Source organism: Dipodomys ordii, unplaced genomic scaffold (genome assembly GCF_000151885.1).
Source record: "Dipodomys ordii isolate 6190 unplaced genomic scaffold, Dord_2.0 Scaffold28, whole genome shotgun sequence".
In the NCBI taxonomy this organism is placed as follows: domain Eukaryota; kingdom Metazoa; phylum Chordata; class Mammalia; order Rodentia; family Heteromyidae; genus Dipodomys; species Dipodomys ordii.
The window spans coordinates 9,607,547-9,631,369 of record NW_012267244.1 but is presented as its reverse complement, the minus strand read 5'-3'; the positions used below and the strand labels follow the sequence as shown (position 1 = coordinate 9,631,369).

General features: G+C 42.0%; 1 protein-coding gene across 1 annotated transcript in view; it reads right to left on the bottom strand.

Moving 5' to 3' along the window:
* Nucleotides 1-5,474: 5,474 nt before the first annotated feature.
* The window catches only part of Serinc5 (serine incorporator 5), a 32,396-nt gene continuing 14,047 nt past the window's right edge, over nucleotides 5,475-23,823 (bottom strand). The window contains exons 7-11 of the mRNA XM_013015815.1: nucleotides 21,373-21,499; nucleotides 14,865-14,931; nucleotides 11,530-11,569; nucleotides 10,777-10,921; nucleotides 5,475-8,017 (exon numbers count right to left, since the gene is read on the bottom strand). Of these exons, the coding sequence (XP_012871269.1) occupies nucleotides 7,870-8,017; nucleotides 10,777-10,921; nucleotides 11,530-11,569; nucleotides 14,865-14,931; nucleotides 21,373-21,499 (527 nt within the window). The 3' untranslated portion in view covers nucleotides 5,475-7,869. The remainder of the gene's footprint in view (nucleotides 8,018-10,776; nucleotides 10,922-11,529; nucleotides 11,570-14,864; nucleotides 14,932-21,372; nucleotides 21,500-23,823) is intronic.

Here is a 23,823-nt window from a genome sequence, read left to right as displayed (position 1 = left end):
TTCCTCTTTCACAACTGTTCTTCTGCATATGTATTTTAATCTGCTATCTTCCTGCAGATTGGCTTCTATGTCCTTTATGCCTAACACATCACTAACATCTGTTAAGTTTCTTAATTTCACAATTCAAGGCAGCAGCCAGCCTAAATCCATATCCCCTGAGTTCCAAGTCCAAATTTCCAGGGAGAGACTGAATTGCCCAGCTAAGATAGAATGTAATTTAATTATTTTCTTTTATAAACACTGTGGGATACTCTTACAATAGTTGTAGTTATCTAATATTAATTTCTCAGAGAAAGGTGTGCTGTATAGGTTTTCAACTATCTATCCCAGGCTGGCCTCAAATTATTCTACCTCAGCCTCCTGAGTGCTGAGGTTATATAAGTGTATATCATCCTGCCTGGCTGGTATGCTACTATGTGTGGGTGTGCACCTGTGCACATGCCAGTTTTGGCACTTGAACTCTGGGCTGGGACTGAGCACTCTCCTTGAGCTTTTTTTGTTCAAGACTAACACTCTACAAGTCACAGATCCACTTTGGCTCTTGGGGGTGGTTAAATGGAGATAAGAATCTCACAGACTTTTCAATCAGTGCTGGCTTCAAACAGATCTTCAGAGTAGGTAGGAAAACAATGCCCAACTTGGTATGCTATTTTTACGAGATCTGATATATATTGCTAAATGTCCTAGGCAATTTGAACCACAACATAGGAAAATGCCAATTTCCTCAAAGTCATCTTTAACATTTAGAACATTACTTGATAAGTTGGTGAACTTGATCATTACTTCAACATTACTTGATAATTTGGTGAAACAAATCTTGATATCTAGTAAGGTAAACATTACTTTCATATTAATTGTGTTTTTCTAGTAGAGTTTTTGTTTTGGGTTTTTTTTGGTCAGTGATGGGCCTGAACTCTGGGCCTGGGCGCTGTCCCTCAGCTCTTCAGCTCAAGGCTAGTGCTCTACCACTTGAGCCACAACCCCACTTTTGGCTTTTTCTGCTCATGTGGTGCTGAGGAATGGAACCCAGGGCCTCATGCATGCAAGGCAAGCACACTACCACTGGGCCACCTTCCCAGCCCCATTTAAAGACATTATTAACACATGCTAACATTGCTTATATTTCCCTGGCCAATGAATATGAGTATGGTAAGCATGTGCCTTTCTATTGTGCTATAGCCTCAAATCTTGATATGCTTAAAGTTCAGACACTCAAATTCCTGCTTCCCAGCACCTAAGTTTACATGTCTAAAACATGCCCTCCATTACATACTATCACCCCATTCCATATGCACTGCCAGATGAATAGCTTAGACAATTCAATCAGCACCAGCCCATCACAGGGCACCAAACCTCTTCAGCTTTGTCTTTCATTACCAACATTCCCCAGTCCTTTTGCTCACCCATTTATTTGTTCATTTACTTAGTCACTTCCTAGTTGTTGGGCACCTCTGATATCTCTGACATGGATAGGAGTCAGTAGGAAAGCAGGCAGTCAGGGAATTGTGGCATATAGAACTCGCAGGTGGTAGGATAAGTGGACAAACCACAATCTGCCTAACAACATTATGAGTGCAGAGGACTGTAAAGAATAAGGAAATAAGGATGGAACTCTAAAACTTTAGGATACGAAATCTTTGGTGCCACAACTTTATAGGACACAGAAAGGAGATAGAAAGGAGACACAAAGCCATTTTCAAGGACTCCAATTCTATTTAACCCACAGTTAATCTTTACGAGAAAGACCAGGTCAGAAGGCTGGGAAGGGCCTGCCCTCAGGGAGCTTGTGTTCTGCAGTGAGGAAAGACAAAGTAAACGAACGAATGAATGAATGATAACAACGGGAACAACAGGTTGGATGGTGAACATTACCGGAATAAAGCAGGGATCCTGGGAGAGTTGGAAATCCTAGAGTGGTGAGGATGGAGAGAGAGAAGCCCACGGCAATCCAAGAGAGAAGCACTTCAATAAGCAAAGAATAACTGGAAGATTACAAGCAGGCACACACTTCATGAACTTGAACTAATGCTGGCACAGAGCATGCAAGGGGGAGGATGATAAAAGCTTCATCAGAGGTCTCTGAAGCAGAGGTAGGCACTAGAACATGGAGGGTTTGGCTAGTTCCTGTAAAAAGTCTGATTACTCCTTTGAATGAGGTAGGAAGCTATTCAGAGAGTAAATTATGTTTCCCTAGAAAGCCGCTAAAATCTTTTATCTCAAGTTTTTACAAGATGACCATGTCACTCTACTATGCCCCTGGAGGGCATTAAGTAAATAAAATAACCAAGCAAACATAGGTAGACAAATACTATGTAATCTCACTTATAAATGGAATCTTAAAAGTCAGAGTGAGGGTTATGACTCAGTGATACTGAGCTTGCCTAGCTTGCATGAAGCCCTAAGTTCAATCCGGGAGGAAGGGAAGAAGGAAGGAAAGAAGCAAGCAAGAGTACACTTGTGGCTATCAGGGCCTCCAAGATTTGGCTGATACAAATAAAAGAACACAAACATTCAGTTAGGAGAAGTTCAACAGAGCTACAGTACAATATGGTAAGAATAGTAATAAGTATGAGTGTATGTGTGTGTGTGGGGGGGGAGTGTCCTGGTCCTAAGACTTGAACTGTCCTTGAATTTTATTTGCTCAAGACTAGTGCTCTTCCACTTGACATGACTCCACTTTTGGTTTTTTGGTAGTTAACTGGAGATACGGGTTGCCCAGTCTGGCTTTGAAATCACCATACTCAGATCTCAACCTCCCGAGTAGACAGGATTACAGGTATTAGCCACCTGTGCCAGGGTAACACACATTTAAAATTGCTGATAGACTCCCCCTCCCCCCCCAAGTCATGGGGCCTGAACGCTGTTCCTCAGCTCTTCAGCTCAAGGCTAGCACTCTAGTGCTTAAGCCACAGAGCCACTTCCAGCCTTCTCTGCTTATGTGTTGCTGAGGAATTGAACCCAGGGCCTCATGCATGCAAAGCAAGCACTCTACCACTGAGCTACTTTCCCAGTCCCAAGAGGATAGATTTTAACTGTTTTTCCCACCCATAAAAAGACAACATGTTCATTAGTTTGGTTTAGTCATTCTAGAATGTATACTTATTTATAATTTTTGTCAATTTAAAAAATCAGCACTTAAAAGAGACTTGATTAACATTTGAAGGCAAAACCTTTAGAAAACAGTAACTGGAAGGCAGTGTCTATAACACGAAGGGACAAACATCATGGTTTTCAATTTTACATTTTATTAAAGTACAGAGTTAACAAGCTTTGAGTTTTCTACTTAGGAAAAGGGGTCAAGTTCAGGTGCTTATAGAAAACCTACAATTAAAAAATCAAATACAAATTCATAACTGGCTCTGTGGCTAAAGGAGGAAAACTACTATAACAGTTAGCAAAATCTAACCATATCAGACACCTTTATAAACTTCAAACAGTAGGTTTACCACACATATTACATTTTCAAATTCTAATATAGCAAAACGTAATCACAAAATTTAGCTATAGTTAATTGTCTGTGAAAAAATTTTAAAAAATTAACAAAGTATGACTATAAAATTTTGGTAGTTTTTCTTGCAAAGTAAAAAAAAAATCTTAAATCTTTACTAAAGGAAAACAAAACAATCTTCTTAAATTTCTTATAAATAGCTCTCAAGACATATATTACGTATCTGCTGTAATCTTTCTTTACCTGAGAGAACTTCCCAGAATCCCTCTATCCCACAGGGCAGTGGGAAAGACTTTTTCCATCACAAGCAAGATCTCATTTCTAGGGAAGTAGATTTGGATATACGCATTTTACTTTTCCTCAATTAAGTTTTATCTGAAATTTGCTTTAAAACAAAAACCCAAACTACGTCTTTGGTAAAAGTCAAATATTTCAAAATGAAGGTTTCTGTGAATGAAGACAAAAGGGGGAGAGGGGAGGAGGAGAGGGACAGATCTAAGGTCTGTGAGCAACTCTACTTCCTATGAAGTCATAGGTCCACAATTAAGCAGCTCCTATCCGCTGAATAAAATACTCACTAAACTAGCAAGTTACACAGAAATCCCCCAGAGAACTCCACAAGCCAAAGGCAAATGCATTGGCCCTGATGGAAGACGTTCAGGGTCTCAGTTCAAGGTGAAACCCTTCTTGACTGGGGCTTGAACTCTGGGCCTGGGCACGCTATCCCTGAGCTCTTTAGCCCAAGGTGAGTGCTCTACCTCTTGAGCCACAGCACCACGTCCAGTTTTTCCTGGTGGCTTATTGGAGAACGGAATTTCACGGACTTCCCTGCCTGGGCTGGCTTTGAACCGAAATCCTCAGATCTCAGCCTTCTGAGTAGCTAGAATTACAGGCATGAGCCACCGGTGCCTAGCTTATGAGACCATTCTTGATTATAGACAAAATCCTCTTTCATTGCCAAGAGGAGACATCAGAATGAGATACTATTTAGAAAGGCAATAAATGAAGGAAAAGGGCCCAGGACATTTAAATATAGGCTCAGGAATTCCCTTTTCAGGGTAACGTGAAGCACCAATGGTGGTGGTAAACCGTCTGGCCAAACATTAAATACATATATCACTTTTAAAAGGCAGAGGGTAACAGGACGAGGAGGCAGGGAATGAACACTACACTGAGGTCACTTGTCACAAAGGCCTCAGAGGAAGTAAAAGTACGCAATTCCGTAAGTGGGGACCCCTCTGCAGGGAAGAGAACTCCCCAAGACTCAATACCCACCTCGACCTCTCCTTGTCAAATCTACGTACTCTATTAAAAGCTCCAAACACTTCTGGCAAAACAAATCCTCAAGAGGATTTCCCAAGAAACTGTGAGGTTAAAACCAAAACTAACCATCTATTATTACAAAAGCTTGACCCAGTAAGGGTGTGGTAAGTTTCTTTGATGGATTATGATAGAAAATACTATCAAGTTTTGAGTTGGGTAATGTCTCTAAGCATAACTACACCCCTGTAGGATTCCCCCCTCCCTAAGCTTAAGTGTTTTACTCATGAAAATGAGTGCAGCACTTATTTCCCACAAATGCAGAGCACAAAAGAAACACACCTTTTGTTCTTTTAAAAACTTCAGCTTCCATGACTAAGGGAATCTGACCCAGCAGCTTTGGGGAATGCACTTTCACAATTAGCTACGAAGACTTGTAGAAAGCAAAGGTGTGTTATTTTAAAAAAGAAAGAAAAAAAGAGTATTCATGGGTTAATCAAATACTATTGTCATCAAAACACGAAGCAACGGGCACACATTTTCCAGTTTAAGTTGTAACAGCACAAAAGGTAGGTTTCTCTTCCTCCCTCCCTTCCTCCTTTCCTTTCTTGCACTCATTTCTTTTTTTTTTTGTTGGTTGTAGGGCTTGAATTCTGGGCCTGAGTGCTTCAGCTCAAGGTGAGTGCTCTACCACTTGAGCCACAGCACCACTTCCAATTTTCTGGTGGTTAATTAGAGATAGGGAATCTCACAGACTTTCCTGCCCTGGCTGGGCAAGATCCTCAGATCTCAGCCTCCTAGTAGCTAGGCTGACAGGCATGAGGCCAGTGGCACCAAGCTCAAAAGGTAGGTTTCTTAAACTTATGAATGCTGACTTAACACCTGAGAATTGTTTCTTATGATTATAGTTAGTAAAGTCAACTTCTTACATACATACAGATGTACATACGTACTCTCAGCCCTCAGAAAAAATCTTGCCAGTGAGATGGAGAGCAAGTGTAACTCTTCCTCTTGTGCCAGAGATTACAATTAGAAGAGACATATGCTACAGACCAGAATTTACGTAGCTGGAAAAGGAGAATGGGCTGGCTGGCTGAGGAAGGGGTAACAATGAGCGCCACCAGCACTGTCCTCTCGTTTGTATTTCTCTGAACTTCTTTCTGCAGAGGAAATGTGGCCAACAAAGGCAAGTGTAGCAATGTCTGGCCTGGTCAGTGGGCCTTGACCTAGAATGAGGGCCAGGTCTAAAGTTATGTTAGCTGGATGCCAGAAAACAAATCAGGGTTTTACTCCTCATACCACCCCTTGGGCTCTCCATTTGCTTCCTAAAGTTGACTTCAGCTCCTCAGAGCCATCCCTCCAAATCATTGCCCCCGGCCCCCCAGGCCTCTCAGGCCAGGGAAGGACCACATACAGTCTCCACTTTCTGAACCTCAAGGAACTCCCTTCCTGCTGCTTAACCAGGGCTTCTCAGGGTTAGCATGAAGCTATTCCTTTGAACCGTTAAGTACAAATCCCTTTGAACTCCTGGTCTATAAAAAGAACTTTGATAAAGGTGACAAACAAAGCTTTCTCATGTGCACATATACTCATACATGACTTTTTAAGACTGAATCTCAAACACTGGCAAATAAGGCAAATGCCCAATGGAATTTTCCCCAATATTCATCCCCTCCTCTTTGGTATTCTTGGCAAGGAGGTCAAAGGAGTAGAAAGCAAGAATTTAACTAATTTTCCCCTCCAGCATTTTTGGCACGCCGAAGCTAGGCTTAGGTGTGTCCCCACTTAGCCCAATGTGTACAGAAGAACACAGGAAAAATGTCTGAGCTCAGGAAGAATCTTTCCACCCTATACGTAACAATAATAGAAATATCTCCAATAGACTTCCACAGAGAAAATCTCCTGCCGCATTGAAAACATCAATACTGAAGATGCCGATCTTGTCTGTGGATGTCATGTATGGCTTAATTAAATGCCTTCAACCAGCCAGCTTTTCTTCTAAGTATACATGGTCCCTTCCACAGCTTGACTGACAGTATGTCTGACCAGTCCGATTGAGGAACAGCCTCGGGATACACCTCTTCACACATTTACTCCAAGGAAAGCATGCGGACATTAATGGTGTGCTCATATTGCAAGCTCTTTTGCTCCTACAATGCCAACCAAGGACTTGAAGTGGACGAGAAATGAGAGGCTGACCTTAATACCTGAAAGGGCGGTAGCAGGCTTCAGTCAAGGAATGACTTTTCTTTTAAGGTTCTTAAAGTATTATTAATAGCACAAACAAGGAAGAACGTAGCCCTCTGTTGCTGAGGCAAAGATAATATGAGTGCTGTTCCACAACTGGGGACAGCAGCACAGATAAGCGCTTTGCTTATTGCAGTAACTCTGATCATGGAGTGATAATATGGTAGGAACCCCAAGAGCGGTGATGGTAAATTGTGCTTTTCACATTATTACAAAAATGCTGAACCCCAAAAGAATGAGGAGACCTCTGGGACCAATGAGGCAAAGAGGGAAGGCTGTGATTGCCAGCATCACAACCTCAAAGGGAAATGCTGGGGGTGGGGGAGGGGAACACACAGGAGTGGCACTGGGGGTGGATTTGAAGGCAGGTGCTTCCTCTTGTGCCCTATAAATACCAGGAAGCTGCGAGCTGGGATCCTCTGGAGACCAGGCTCCAGGAGGCAGAGGAGAATAAAGGGGCAAGGGGCCTAGATTCTCTCAGAGGCTGCATATTTTTAATAATAAGGATGAAAACAATACAGTAATTTTTAACCCTAGGAAAATGTGTTGTGTTCTAAGCTCTATTTTGGTATAAAACACATCTATGGAAAACACGAATGTAACTACTACCTAGTAAGTAGGGAGAAGACATAAGAATACATATACTACCCATAAATTTGAAAATGTCAATTCCTTTAGGTCAAGTTTCATTTTGAATGTCAGAAAATTAATCTAATTAATTAATCTCTTGTTTAAAAAAGTGAATCCAGGGATATTTCCCTCCCACCCCGAAACCTTTTTCAGACCCATGTTAGACAGCCAGAGAATTTCAGCTTTTCCTAAGACAACAGTTGCCGCTCAAACCCCAGTTACACTTGTTCACAGGACAGAATTTCAGGGTACAAGCCTGCTGATCCACAGGCCTGCTGATGTTGTCACACAGAGAACTGCCGAGAAGGACAGCAGAGGGGAGCCACCAGCGTCCACAGGTACAACAGCACACACATCCAGCAGGAGGCCATCTTCACCCAGAAGATGGACCAGCTTCCACTGAAGAAGGTCTCAATGCTGGCACTCTCATAGCTGTGGGAAACAAGACACCCGGCTGTGGTCAGAGCAGGAGCAGAAGGTGGGAGCAGAAGGCTACCAAGTGCCTCCCCATCTCCAGCTCCTAATATCCTTCCTTCTCCTTTCTTTTCAGCAACTCAATGGAGATATAATTCATACTCTTTTCAAAAATACAACTTAATGACTTTTTAATATATTAATGGACTTGTGCAATCATCACAATCAATTTTAGAACACTCTCAGCTGCCCTGCCATTCCTACTACCTCCCATCACTTTGCATTTATTAACCTACTTCCTGTGTAGATCTGCCTTTTTGGCCATTGCATATGCCTGCAATCATGTGGCCTCTTATGATTGTTTGTTCTACTCTGAATTGTTTCCAAGGCTCTTCCATGTTGTAGGAAGAGTATCTCTTAACTGAAATGCTTGGGATAAGAAGTAGTTTTTCTGACTTTAGAATATTTACATAGATGTTAAGAGCCAAGCAAGTCCAAAATCTGAAATGTTCCAAAATATTGTTTGACTGTCATGTCAAGATTTCAGAGCAGTTTAGACTTTTGAGTTAGGGACACATACTCTGTACTTTATTCCTTCTTTTTTTTTTGGGGGGGTGGGGGGTAGGGAGGTCGGTTGTGGGGCTTGAACTCTGGGCCTGAGCACTGTTCCTCAGCTCTTTAGCTCAAGGCTAGCACTCTACCACTTGAGCTACAGCGCCACTTCCCGATTTCTGGTGGTTTATTGGGGATAAGAGTTTCACAGATTTTCTTGCCCGGGCTGGCTTTGAACCATGATCCTCAGATCTCAGTCTCCTGAGTAGCTAGGATTATAGCATGAGCCACTGGCGCCCAGCTTCTTTATTCCTTTTTATTGCTAATATTTTTCCATTCATCAGCAGAAGAACATTTTTGGCTGTTAAGAATTATGCTGCCAGGGGCTGGGAAGGTGGCTCAGTGGTAGAGCACTTGCCTTGCATGCTCGAGGCCCTGGGTTCGATTCCTCAGCACCACATAAGAAAAAAGCCGGAAGTGGCACTGTGGCTCAAGTGGTAGAGTGCTAGCCTTGAGCTGAAGAGCTGAGGGACAGCGCCCAGGCCCAGAGTTCAGGCCCCACAACCAGACCCAAAAAAAAAAAAAAAGAATTATGCTGCCAGCCAGGCACTGGTGGCTCACATCTGTAATCCTAGCTACTCAGAGGCTGAGATCTGAGAATCACAGTTCAAAGCCAACCCAGGCAGGAAAGTCCGTGAAACTCTTATCTCCAATAAACCATCAGAAAACTGGAAGTGGTGCTGTGGCTCAAGTGGTAGAGCGCTAGCCTTGAACTGAAGAGCTCAGGAACAGTGTCCAGGCCCAGAGTTCAAGCCCCACGACCCCACCCCACCCCCCCCAAAAAAAAATTATGCTGCCTTAAGCATTTGTATACAATTTTTGTATGGACATATTTTTGTTTGCATCTTGGGTATGTACTTAGGAATGAAATTACTGAGACATATTGCAACCCTATGTTTAACTATTTACGAAACTGCCAGACCGTTTCCCAACCCAGCTGAATTTTATATTCTTACCGGCAAAGTGAGAATTCTAATTTCTGTACATTTTTTACTATCTGCTTTTATAGTTACAGCTTCCTCCATCCCTTCTTATGAGCCAAAACTGCCTAGGGATTTTCAAAGCATCATGAGAAAGCACTAAAACACATCCTCTCCTCTGTCAGGAAGACGTGTCTCCAGGTCATCCTCACTGACACCCTGCAATCACTTTGGATCCTAGTCTGTCTCTTGGATGATAAACCCTGGGCGGCACACAGGAGCCACCTCCTGAATAAAAGCAATCCAATGAACAGAATTTATCCTAAATTATTAATCCAGCTATTGTGAAATAACTGAAACTTAGAATCTATACAAAAGCGTGAACGTCCACAGAGGGATGAGGGATGAGGAAAGTTAGATTTACTAGAAATTTGAAAAATGGGCAGGGGGAAAGAGATATACAATATCTGAAGCAGAAACAAGGCATTGTTTCTCTTTCACAAAAAATAAAGGGATTTTTTTTTCTTCAGTTACTACTATGTTTTTCAGACTGCCATATAGAGTTAAACTTTTCTTTCTTATTTTATTTTGTTCCTGGGTGGTTGTTTTATTTTGTTTCTGGGTGTTTTATTTTGTTCTGGGATTCAACCCAGGGGCTGAATCTTGAATTTTCACAGCTAAGAATATGCTCTACCACTGAACTATACTACCAGCAATTATCTGCTTTTTTAAAGCTGCAATGAGCACCATCAATATCCAGGGTACAAAGGATGTCAATCCAGTGGTAAGAACTCTGAATTATTTGTTAAGAAGGCTGTATATATAGTAAGACCTGCAGAAGAGCTTAGCTGACTCTAGGAAGATGGGCTATTCCACGCTATTCTGGGGGCAGAGAGTAGAAGAACTATAGAGGCCAGCCAGAGGAAACAAGTTCACAAGATTCAATTTCAAGTAATAAAAACTGAGCATGGCGGTGAAAGCCTGTCATTCCATCTACACAGAAGTATAAAGTAAATGGGACGATCATGGTCCAAATTACCTTGGGCATATGTGTGAGAACCTATTTGAAAAACTAAAGCAAAATGGGGAGATGGCTCAAGTTGGTAGAGCATCCCTAGCAAATCAAGGTCCTAAGTTCAAACCTCAGTACTGCAACAAGAGCAACTAAAAAAATCCTAACCAACCCACCCCACCCAAAAAAAATAGCACATAACTTAATTCTTAATAATCAAATAGGCCACTTACTGGAACCAGTTGGTAACAGTCATCATTACATAGAGGGAAGCCAATAAGAACACGAAGTGGAAATAGGCATAGCTGTAGACAGTGCCTTTCTTCTCATCATAAATGACCCGTGGTCCTTCTTTCACATTCTGCTGCTCTTCCGTTTCTGTGAATCCAAGGGAAGCAAAGTGCAATGAGTGAACACATGCACCGTTCCATTTTACAATGATACACTCACCCATTGCAGTTCAGGGGCTGCTGAGTAGACATTTGTAACCTCTATCTGTGTCCTGACCACAAGACTGCTCTGACACACCTCGGGACTCCTAGACCAGATGAATTACCAAGAACATTTATTTTGGGAGAGCAGAAGAAAGCCCTTAAGACTATAAGCACATCAGAAGTTGACAGAAGGTAGGAGTTCCCATAGAGTTCTCAAGGCCCCGATATCTCTTCCAAGAAGAAAAGTTGAAGGCTAGGGCCCCCAAAATGAGCTATTGGGACAACTTGGTATTTTCTAGACCATTCCATTAAAAGTATATAGATTTTTTTCACTGTATAATTTAATTTCAATATGAATAGTGATTTTTCTGCCAGAAACCAACAAACCCAGCCACCCCTTAAAGAAGAATGTAAAAAGAATATAAAAAATAAGCCAGATTTAAATTCCCCTTCCAGTCAAGCTATTTAAGTGTCTGAATTGCAATTGCCTACAGTGAGAAGGACCAGTCTACAGAGCCATGGCAAGGTCTAGGATGAAAGTACTCCACTTACCCTCTCCATCGGAACCAAAGCAAAAACAACACCGGGCTACCTGTGAGATCAAAGACAACTTAGTGAGATGCCTGCAGTTTCCTGTCACCCCACTAATAGGTAGAGTTTTCTTTCTTTCTTTCTTTCTTTTTTTGTTTGGTCGGTCATGGGGCCTGAACTCTGGGCCTGGCTGCTGTCCCTCAGCTCTTCAGCTCAAGGCTAGTACTAACACTTGGGCCACAGTGCCACTTCCAGCTTTTTTCTGCATATGTAGTACTGAGGAATTGAACCCAGGGTCTCATGCATGAAATGCAAGTACTCTACCACTGAGCTACCTTCCCAGCCCCAAGCTTTTGCTTTTTTATTGGAATAGAAAATGGTAAAACCGGAGCCCTAAAACCATATATCTCGTGTCCCCTTAAAAAGTTTGGCTAAGCATCTGTTTTTGTTCTGGTATGTTGAGTACTGGTGACAGGGAATACCATGGCAAGAGGATGTGCCACTCAAGAGCCCTTCAAAGGGATGGGGACTCACTCCAGCTACTGTGATTGCCGGGAGCACAGTCTCCAGATGGAGGCTCTTTTAGACTTGTTCAGCTACAGAGCTGCTCTAAGCTACAGTAAGCCCTTCTTGGGCATCCGCCACCAAATAATGAAGAAGGCCCAGCCTTCAAGACTGGACACTCTCGAGAGATCACTATCCCTTGATACAACCCCTGGGATTAGTGAAGCTTTGTTCAGCCTGAACTGCCCTTTCTGTTCATCCTCTACCTGATTCTGTCCCTATCTTCCTCATTCTACTGATATGTATCCTTCCTGGCACACTCGCCTCAGTTTCTACTTCTGAAAGATTCAACCTAAAACATACAGTGGAGAGCACAAGGACCTGCTCTCCTCACATTTCCTTTTAGTGCACTGCTTACCAGGCTGTTTCCTTAAAACCTCTTCAATTTTTGAGCCTAGAGTTACTATCCTGTTCGCAACGGAAGAAATTGAGATCTAATTGGTTAAAAGCTTGAAGTGCCAAAATTAGCCAGTGACAGAGCTGGGACCCAAATGCAGGATGGAGACTCTAAGTCCATGACTCATGGTGAGTGACATGTGGTCTCAGCAGGGAGATCGGGAGCAGTGCAGAGTTTGGAAGCACAAGGCCTGCACGTTTCCTATACAGTCAGGCTGCTGAACCGGCTGTGGACATGGCTGGATAGGATTGCTTGCCTCTGAAACATCTTCAGTGCCTTTTAAGTTTTTTTTTTTTTTTGTCGGTCGTGGGGCTTGAACTCTGGGCCTGGGCGCTGTCCCTCAGCTCTTCAGCTCAAGGTGAGCGCTCTACCACTTGAGCCACAGCGCCACTTCCGGTTTTCTGGTGGTTTATTGGAGATAGGAATCTCATAGTCTCTCCTGCCCGGGCTGGCTTTGAACCGCGATCCTCAGATCTCAGCCTCCTGAGTAGCTAGGATTACAGTTGTGAGCCATCAGCGCCCGGCTAGCCTTTTAAGTTTTATATCCTATCTTTTGCTTATTCAAAACAATAAACTTAATGAAAAGAAATGAAACTGCAAAAAACAACTACATTACATAAAGAGTGATAGTCTGGGTTCTTGCTACTTAATAGTAGAAGATATTTGAATTATCAAAAAAACAAAACCAAAAAACAAACAAACAAACAAAATGGAGCCAGGGCTGAGGATGTGGGATCTTGGGCCTTTGTTCCATTTGTACAGTTCAAGGCAAAGCCCTTATTTCCTTCCTGCACAGCAAGGAAACTTGATTGAATAGAGGCATCAGCCTTGACAAATTTTGGGTCATGTGATGTGGCCTACCACTCTGTGAGCCCAAGTGGGCTGAGATCTTTTAAAACTTGAATTACCACAAGAAAATATCAACTCCCTCTTTTAAATGTGTATCCTGTGAAATGTAAGAGCAGGAGAGCAAACCACTTGCTTAGAGGGAAACACTAGGTTTCCCCTCCCAATGAGAACAATTTCCTCTCTTAAATCTAACCTAGAGACTAGCTGTTCTTTGAGCTTGAACTCTGTACACAACAGAGACATTGAAAGTATAATAGTCCACCCTCAGCAGGTGGCCATGTAGTCAGTGGTGAGAACAAGTGCCTGCCTTCTAGAGCCCATTCTCTTCAGTATACAAGCAGCAACCTATTCAAACCCATCCTTTAAGGGACTGAGTAAGCTGGTAAATGATGTTGGCAGAGTGACAAACCTTCATAATGTCCCACTATCTTTGGGTCAGGTTCAGGAAAGACCATCCCCAGACATCCAGCTGCAGAGTAAAAAGACTGTCCTTTATCTGGACAGACACCAGGGTTCTTCCATCAGACAAAGACATCAGAGTAGAGCCAGTGGCTGGGTGCCAGGCAAGGGCAACAGCAACTGAGGAGAGCAACTGAGTCCCTGAACAGCTGGTCAAGAACAGACTCTGGGCCACACCCTGGCAAAAGGAAGTGGCAAGAATAAATCACTTATCTTTTTCAGTTGTCTCCTCAGTGCAGTGAATATTAAAACAACTAAATATGCTTCCATGAGGATTAAATGAAACCACTTGGGTAAGGCTAAGAATACACGGTGCCTGGCACCCGGCTAGTGCCATACATGATAGCCATCAGGAGGATCCTCAGACCTTGCCATTCTTGGGGTTGACTCTTTTTCTAACTTCCTTCACCTGAGTACATCCTTCTGACTATGGTATATGTACAGAAGAAGACTTCTGTACAACAAAGAAAATAACAGATCGACCCAGCAGCTGTGGACATTCAGGTAAATGGCTCACCAATGTGCTTCTTGTTCTTAATTCTTTACCCAATGACATATGTGCCTAATGGAACTGATCAGGGTTAAGGGAGTTGATGCATCTACTGCAGTCAGCAGCATCTGCACAGAACACACACAGTGCCTTCCCTTTTATGTCTCTTATCCTTCAGAACTGCTATTACAAAACCTCCTAGACATCTTGTATCTGGAGGGTAAATCAAAAACTCTACCCATATTCTATTTCAGCCACAGAAAAGACCAAGGTGAAGCCTGACAAAGTTACCTGAATTCTGTTTGATGGCGGACAGGCAACAGGCTGCCAACAGAGGCCAACATTGTTGGAGGAAAGTCAAAAATTAGTTCATTCATTTTAATACCACAATGTGTATGTGGAACAATATTTCTTTTTCTATACATATTCTTTCTATACCTATTTCTATACATATTCTATACATATTCACATATTCTTTCCCGAGCAAAAGAACAGGATTATGGAGTGCAGATTGATAAATAAAAACAAACACAAAAGGGCCTCCTCTGAGAAATGAGTTTTGTGTTGAAGCAGGACAGGAAAAGGAAAGCAACTTACTTCTAGTTCAGGAGCTGCATACCGCCCCTGCAGAGCATCAGAGCTCGATCTTGTTGTTGATGTCAAGCTAAGAAACAAACAAAAAGTCAGCAGGGCACAGTAACACTTTATGTCACCTGGAACAAAGGAGAAAACTGGCTGGCCACGTCCAGTGACAGGCTCACTGCACCTCTAGTCTCCATCTTTCAATGAAAACACATTACCCTCCTTATCCTCACCTGTGGATTTAACCAACCTCAGATAAAAAATATCTAAGAGTATGGGTGGATTCCTTACCAAAAAGGTGCAGATTCTTTTTCCTTGTCCTGTTTTCCCTAAACAATCTAGTATAGCCGCCATTTACATAATACTAACATTGTGTCAGGTAGATAAATAATCTGGAGATAATTTAAAGTATATAGAATCTAAATAAATATAACTGGAGCATCTGCAGATTTTGAAATATGAGGAGGGCCAGTTCAATAGCTTGCATCTTTTTTTTGTGGAATCATCTTATGCCAAGAGAAGTCTGCAATTAGAGAAAGATGTGTCTTGGTCGTCTGTATTGATTTTCAGTATTGGCTTTTGTATAAACCCACTCAAAAGCCAGGATAACTTTCTGATTTCACTTTTATCTTTCCCTCCCTTGGGCCCTTCTCAGAGAGGATTAAAAAATAATGAAGGGGCTGGGAAGGTGGCTCAATGCTTGCTTTGCATGCATAAGACCCTGGCTTCAATTCTTCAGCACCACATAAGTAGAAAAAGCCATAAATGGTGCTATGGCTCAATGGAGCTATGGTTCAAGCACTAGCCTTGAGCTGAAGAGCGAAGGGACAGTGCCCAGGCCCAGAATTCAGGCTCCATCACTGACCAAAAAAAAAAGAAATCCCAGTGCAGGCAGCTAAAGCCTCCTACACTGGGCTACACAGTAAGACTTCAGGCTACATAGTAACACTCCACATGAAAGCAAAGGTCTTAATCATTTCTGTTAGTCAACAGATGGCAGAACAAAGTTTTCCATTTAGAAACTTAACAGAGTAGCAGGCAGTGTATTGAAAGTTTCTTCCCACCAATTTCCCCACCATAAAAAAGAAAAGGTGCTAGGTGCAGGTGGTTCATGCTTGTAATCCTAGCTATTCAGGAGGCTGAGATCTGAGGATCGAAGTTCAAAGCCAGCACAGGCAGGAATGCCTGTGAGACTCTTATCTCCAATTAAGCACCCCAAAACTGGAAGTGGCTCAAGTGGTAGAGCGCTAGCCTTGAGCTGAAGAGCTCAGGGACAGCACCCAGGCCCAGGGTTCAAGACCCACAACAGACAAAAAAGAAAAAAGAAAATGTTATAAAATTTGGCTTGCAGGATTAAAAAATTATTTTCCATAAAATAAAAATCAAGAAGACATTTTTTTTTCTTTTTTGTTGGTCATGGAGCTCTGGGCCTAAGCGCTATCCCTCAGCATTTCAGCTCAAGGCTGTGCTCTACCACTTGAGCCACAGCACCACTTCTGGCTTTCTGTGTTTATGTGGTATTGAGGAAACAAACCCAGGGCCTCAGGCACTCGAGGCAAGCTCTCTACCACTGAGCCCCATTCCCGGCCCCTCAGGAAGACATTTTAAACAAACAAAAAGTAACAATATTCCAGCTAACTCTACAGACTGATTTAATATTTAATAAAGATCTCTTTGTGTTCTAGACCCTATCTGAGTGCTGGGGACTCACTTGCAGTCTCAAAGCTACTTGACAAAAAGAGCTATGAGCATTATTGCTAATCTGCTAGTGGACAAGCAAGAATTAGGAGTCAAGTCATTTCCACAGATAAGCCTCATAAGGTAGCCTGGCCTTCTCTGCCCATCCTCATCTTCTTTCCCAGTGACAGAAGAGATAAATAAGCTGCACAGAAACAAAACAAAACAAAAGGCTTGTTTGCAAAGGGATCTCATGGGACCCATGCACTGTTTTGCAGCTTCCTGAAATCCAACAAGCATCACTTTCACATCTGTTTTGAGCAGATGGATGCTAGTCAGGGCTCACTTCAGTCCTCCTTCCTGACTGTGAGCCTGGTCCAAGAGAGGATGGGCTGTGCAAGGAATGCATTTATGAAGGCCCTATATTTTGTGCAAATGAATCATATTTCATTGTAGTATAAAGTTTCCATTGGGGAGGATGTAACTTCTAATTTCAGGATAAGATAAGCATCTGAAATTTTCATATGGAAAAACATGAATATTCTTTCAAAGCATTACAATAAATATTCCATTTGATATTTTTTTTTTTTTTTGGAATAAGACATAGTTGTGGCAGTGCTAGGACTTGAACTGAAGGCCTAGATGCTGACCCTTAGCTTTCTCTGCTAAAGGCTGGTATTCTATCACTTAATCCATATTTCCACTTCTGATTTTATTTTTTTTTGGGGGGGAGTGGGGGAAGAGGGAGGGGTGTGTAGTAAATTTGAGATAAGAGTCTCATGGACTTTCCTGCCCAGACTAGCTGTGTAACAAGATCCTCAGATCTCAGTTTCCTGAGTTAGCTAGAATTAAAGGTTTGAGCTGAATCTAGCATTTTTGCCACTGCATTTCTACCATAAGAATACATTAAAATGGGGAAAGTTTTATTTTTATTCTAATAACATTGTATCCAGTTCAGCATTAGTGGCATGTGACCTCGCCTTTATTCAGTCATGGCATTTCCTATAAAACACTCTTCTTGGTAGCATATCAAGAAAATCCTAGCCAGGCATTAAAAGGGAGGGTGGGAGGGGAGGGAATGAGGATGGTGGGCAGGCAGGCATGAGGGAATGAGGAGTGAGTCACACCTAGTTTGAAAGCTTTTAGGCCAAAAAGAAAAAATCTCATTGTTGGCCTGCAGGCTATGACCAAGATCCACCTGGCTGACCCTGCACAAATAGCTATAAAACAATTCCCAGGTTATCTTAAAGGTCTCTTATAGGGCTAAATCATATGTAATTCTAGCCAGTACTTTCTGCAGGGGAGCAGCAGATCACTAGCATTTACTTGAGGCTACATCATACAGACAATATCTAATGCACCACAGCCAAGTACTTACTCTGTCTGGGCTCCACCCACCAAAGCCTCAGTGTCTTACTACCTGGAAACATTCCCCAAAACATGCTCCCCTCTTTCTCACTCCTCCAGAAACCATTGTGGTACTAAACCTCATCTATAGGGCAGAGAGAGGCTCCTCAGCCCTTCAGCTTCAGGTAATTCTAGAGCTGGTCAAAGTCTTCTATGTCATAAAAACCTCAAAGAACACATCCAGACTTTTCTAATGAAGATCACAGATCCTGCCCTTCTTGACTAACTTACAGGGCAGGTCCTGGACACATCCCATGACCTTCCAGATTTTGCACGATGAAGTTCTATCATGTTCATATGGCACTACAGCCTAGATTCCTGCATGAGCTGGAGAAGTCATCTCACACTTGTGACAGTAGTGAAGATATTTCACTAGCAGGTTAGTTAGTAATAAGATTCCTGAAATAAAGCCACAATCTACCATACTTCCTTTTTTCTCTTTCTTTCTTTTCTCCTCCCCCCTCTCTCCTCCTCTCCCCCTTTCCTTCCTTCCTTTTTCCCTTCCCCATTCTGCTTACTTTTTCTTCTGGGGATTAAACTCAAGGACTCAACTTTACTAGGCAAGTGCTCTGCCTTCTAAACCACAATTCCAACCCTTTTTATTTTAGTTTTGCAGCTAGGGCCTTGCACTAACTTTGCCTAGATTGGCCTAAAAGCTGAGAACCTCTTACCTCCACCTACTAACTTGCCTGAATTATAGGCATATACCGTAACACCCAGACCGCCTTCCTTTTTTCTTGAACAGAAATAGCAGGCCCAGAACATACCGAAAGAATAAATATCCCTCCTCAATTTGTTAGTTTTCTTAGTTTAAGCCAACTGTCTCTTGTGCTTATCGTCCTGCTTAAACAAGGGCATCACTGGAAGCCGAGTGCGTGCGTGCGTGCATGCGTGTGTGTGTGTGTGTGTGTGTGTGTGTGTGTGTGTGTGTGTGTAGATTTGGAGAAGTCTCCAATATGTCTCTTCATATACTCTAGCAAAAGAGATTCAAGAGAGGGTTTTCTGAAACTGAAGTAGAAAGCTACAGAAACTATAGATTGTATGTACAAAAACAAGTGGTCTTGATCAACTCTAGGATCCTGTCCAGGTTCATGGCTTGAGCTTGAAGCCAAAAGAGTGACAAATTCAATCAAATCCAGAGACCAAGGAGAAAGTTAAGGAAAATTGGTAGAGGCTGGGGCTTGTCACAGCAAGGGTGCAGGATTAGAATGTTTGGGAAGGGGCCTACAGAAAGAACAATCAGGAAACCCTGACAAGGTGAATGTCACCAAGGCCAAGGTGAGCGGTTACCTGAGGCCTGAGCTGTGGCTCTCAGGAAGGGGCTCTTATGAAAAGTTGGTTATGGGCAGAAAACCAGAAAGTAAGTTCTGGCTGAACAGTTCTTTCAGGTGAGACAGTGCAGAGTAAAATATACTCTCAGTGAAGAGTCCAATAGCAAGCCCCTAAACAGTTTAGCTGTGTGGGTATGGCAGGAAACCTCTAGAGAGGTGAGAGGCACTCAGGGGCTGAGCCTTCTACAACCTTACAGAAAGTGACATTTACCTTCCACCCCCAGACCATCTGTGCCATGCACTAAACACTGGTGAGCTCTCATTTTTCTTAAGCCAGGGAGAAAAAACATAAACTCTAGGAAGTCAAGACTTGAAAAGCCCCTCATTGAGCTAAGCATTTCCTTTCATCAGTGCCTCACTATGTCTGAACTCAGTTCCCTGTGATCTTGAAGCTAGTTTGTTTATAACATTCTTGAAGCTGACTTCTTGTGGGGCTCCAGTGGGTAATGATAGCAAACATTAATCATCAGGCTTCTACATGGAACTTCACTAACTCCTGCAGGGAATTCAACTGCCCATCCTCTCCATAGTGTATAAGTTCCTGAGTGTTACAGAAATACACCACAGAACTGGCTGGTTACTCTGCATCTATACTTTGGGGGAGTGCCTTTCTCACAACTCCTTATTCCATGGGCCAATACAGTCTTGCAGCTAAATTACCAGCATTCAAAAATAATGCTGATTGTTTGGCAGGTAGACAGATTTTTTTAAATAGCAGCTGTCAGCTTAGAAAATTGACATCTTTTGGGCATTCTAGCCTTTGCCACCCTTCACTACGATGCCTCAATTCTGAAACCACAACAATTTATTTATCATCTCTCATATCATGTCTAAAAGGTGATTATTTTTCCCTTAATACTGGGGATTGAACCCAGGGCTCTGCACCTTCAGGGCAGAGAGGGAGAAGAGGAATGGAAATATGGTGGAAGGGGTGAATCTGTTCAAAGTACACTGTGTGCATATATAAAATATCACAATGAGACTGCCTCATATTACAAGTGTATGCTGATTCAAAAATAAAATAAATTAAATTAAAAAATAAAATACAAGGATAGAAATGGCTACCACAGCCTCTGCTGATGCAACAACGAAGCTGTCATGAGGTGATGATATCACAGACTGAGGACCAATGCTAGACAATCATTGCTTTCACCACTGCAACACAAACAAGTACTTTAAAAAAAAAAAACTGAGCAATAACTCCATAAAGGTCTCTGTTCTTACTGGCCTCGCTGTGGAGTCTAAGAGGAAAGTGTCAATGTGCTTGAAAAGACACTATTTATATAAGCTGTCACCCTCAGGATTGTTTGGTTTCAGCAAAAGAAAGATTATAATATGCCCAGGACAACTTGAATTTCTTACATACTGTAACAACCACAATACAAAACACACTAAGGGGAAAAAAAAATCTATCAGTGAAAAGGTTACTGTCAAAAGGAGGCTTGATTACCAGTGAAACACCTACCAGAATAAGTAGCTAACCGTTTTGATCCTTGCCTTTTCTCTCTCCAGTAATCACTGAAATGTTTCAAAAGTACAGTAGCCCCCACCATACGCATCTGAAAACACAGTTTACTGGTATATATCTCACTGAGAAGACCTGCCTCACCCATTTGCCGGCACTGTGGGGTTCAGCACAGAAAAGGTGGGACATTTCCTTTCTTGGACTGTGCCAGAATAACTTTTTGTGCAGCACTCTATCCTCTTCCCACCATCAACAGAACAAATGCTATTTATTTTGGGTGAGGAAGTTGCCAGAATACTTTGGCACATACTATCTCTTCCTCACTTTGTGTTTCCTTGCTCTTCAAGAATGCTGCAGCCACTAATAATCAACTGTTTTTTAAGGTCATTAGGCAACAGTGCTCCAATGTAGTATGTTTTTATTTTATTTGCCCAATCAACATTCAAGTAAGGTAAATGGAGCGCGGATACATAGAGTTCATGCAGTAGTACCAGCCTGTTACTTCTGTTTATTTTTCTCCTTCCTTGTTTGGCTGCCTTATGGCAGTTGAAACTTACTTAAATTCTTTCCCTCTAATTTTACTTAAATTCTTTCCCTCTAATTTCCCTCTGTAAATTGGCTTCAAGAAGCGCTGAAGACTTACCAAGAATATAAGATACATGCAATCAGCAGGAAAGTACCTAGCCCAGTCACCAAGTTTTCATCTCTATACAGGTCTTGACCAAAGTCAGGCACACAGATGGTAACATTCTTTCCATGTTCATCTAGAACTTATAAAGAAAATAACCACAATCAAATTTTGAAAGGACTAATGTAGTTCATAGCAGTGTTCATTTTGAAAAGATTCAGTAAACTGTGGTGTGACCCCTTCCAATGTTGAACCCTTACTATTAGAAAAGTCTACTCTACAGCACCAATCTACTCAGGCTAGATTTCTGCTGTTTCAAAGTACCACTCATTCACATCAGAATACAAGTGGAACAAGATCCCCAAATTCCAGTATAGTTTTCAAGTTCTGAGATTCAACAGTCTTGTTCTTTTTCAGCATAATTTGAATTAGTGGTAAAAAACAAACAACAACAACCCCCTCCCCGAAAAGACAAAAAAAAACCCTAAAGTTGGATCGATATTTCACTGGATTAAGCAGCATCTTAAAAGAGACATTCAGTGGTGGTCCCCTGATCCACAGGTGCACTGCCACCAGTCAAGACCAATTCTGTAGCAGGGCAGCACCGTCCCACCCAGAGCCTCTAACCCAGAGGGGTAATTATACAAATAACACAGCAGTCAGAGCCTCTTTTAGTCTGTAATGTGGTAACCTCCTTAGGTGGTATGAATTTTAGAAAATAGGAGGCTACATATAAAGATTTCTGTAATATTACCATCAATGGTAATTTACATTTTGTCTAACATCATGTCTTCAATTTTGATGATACAACCTAGGTCTAATTGCCAACTTGACCCCAAAATAAGGAACATAAACATAAAACAGAACAGTCTAGCAACCATTCTGCAAACATTCACATTCTGTTTGAAGTCAGACTAAAATTAACAGTATTTTCAGAGGAAATAGTAACTAAAACCATCGATGCTGTGGTTTAAAAAAAAAAAAAAAATCACCAGGCGCCAGTGGCTCACTCCTGTAATCCTAAATCCTAACTGCTCAAGAGACTGAGATCTGAGGATTGTGGTTAGGAGCCAGCCCAGGCAGGAAAGTCTGTAGGACTCTTACCTCTAATAAACTAATCAGAAAAAGCTGGAAGTGGGACTGTGGCTCAAGTAGAGTGGTACCCTTGAGCATCAAGAGGCTCAGGGACAGCACTCAGGCCCAGAGTTCAAGTCCTAGGACTGGCAAAAACAAAACAAAACAACAGCAACAAAAAACTCTACTCTCAGACTAATGAAAAACAGTTTTAGAAAAGAAACAAAACACAAGTAGTACCCTGGAAATTAAAAGTGTTTATTTTTAAGTGACACTTGCTATTTTAAAAAAAATACTGTAAGCTTAAACTCTATTAAGAACAGAGATTATTACATAAACAACCAGAAGAGAAAACCTTACATTTGGTGGGAGCACAGCTCAAGTGGTAGAGCACCTTCCTAGCAAGCTCAAGGCTGAATTCATACATCAGTAGTGACAAAAAGGTGGGAGGAGGCATAAAGAAACTAGATTTAAATAAACTAACAGAATCAGAGTTAAGATGGAGATTTTCATTTAAAAAAAAAATCCCAAATAGACTATACTTATCATAAGATCTCCAGTGATCCATTTCTAGTAAAATACCTTAGAAACTCTTTCCAAATAATCATGGCAACAATTCTGCAATAGTAGCAGCTATGTGTACACAGCATCTACTCTGTGCCAGGCACTGTCCTAAATTTGATTGATAAACATAGCTAGAAAAACATTTTCACTGAATTCTTAAAACCACTCTCTAAACCCAGGCTATAAACCCAGGCAGTCTGACTCCAAAGGTCACATTCCAATCCTATGCTCTGTTGTCTCTGTAAATGAATGTCATTTAAGATGAGCAATATAAGATTCAAGCCCAACCTCCCTTATGTTCTTTCCATTCCTTTTATTACATCCAGAGAAATAACCTTCTGAAGGAAGGAAAATAACCAACTTAAAAAAGAAGCAAAAAACAAACAAACAAAAAACACTTTTCCCTTTTTTTGGCTGTTCCTGGGGCTTGAACTCAGGGCCTGGGCACTATTCCTGAGCTTCTTTTGCTTAAGGCCAGCGCTCTATTACTTGAGCCACAGCACCACTTCTGCCTTTTTCTGTTTATGTGGTACTAAAGAATCGATCCAGGGCTTTTTGCTAGGGGTAAGCCACATTCCCACCCCCCAACCCCCCCCCAAAAAAACAACTTTTTCATAACATTTTTTTTCCATGAAAAAAATCTAGATCTCCTTTTCTTGGGGGAGGGCGGGGGGAGGGGGAGGGAGTTGGTCATGGGGCCTGAACCCTGGGCCTGGGCACTGTCCCTCAGCTCTTCAGCTCAAGGCTAGCGCTGTACCACTTGAGCCACAGTGCCACTTCCAGCTTTTTCTGCTTATGTGGTGCTGAGGAATCAAACCCAGGGCCTCA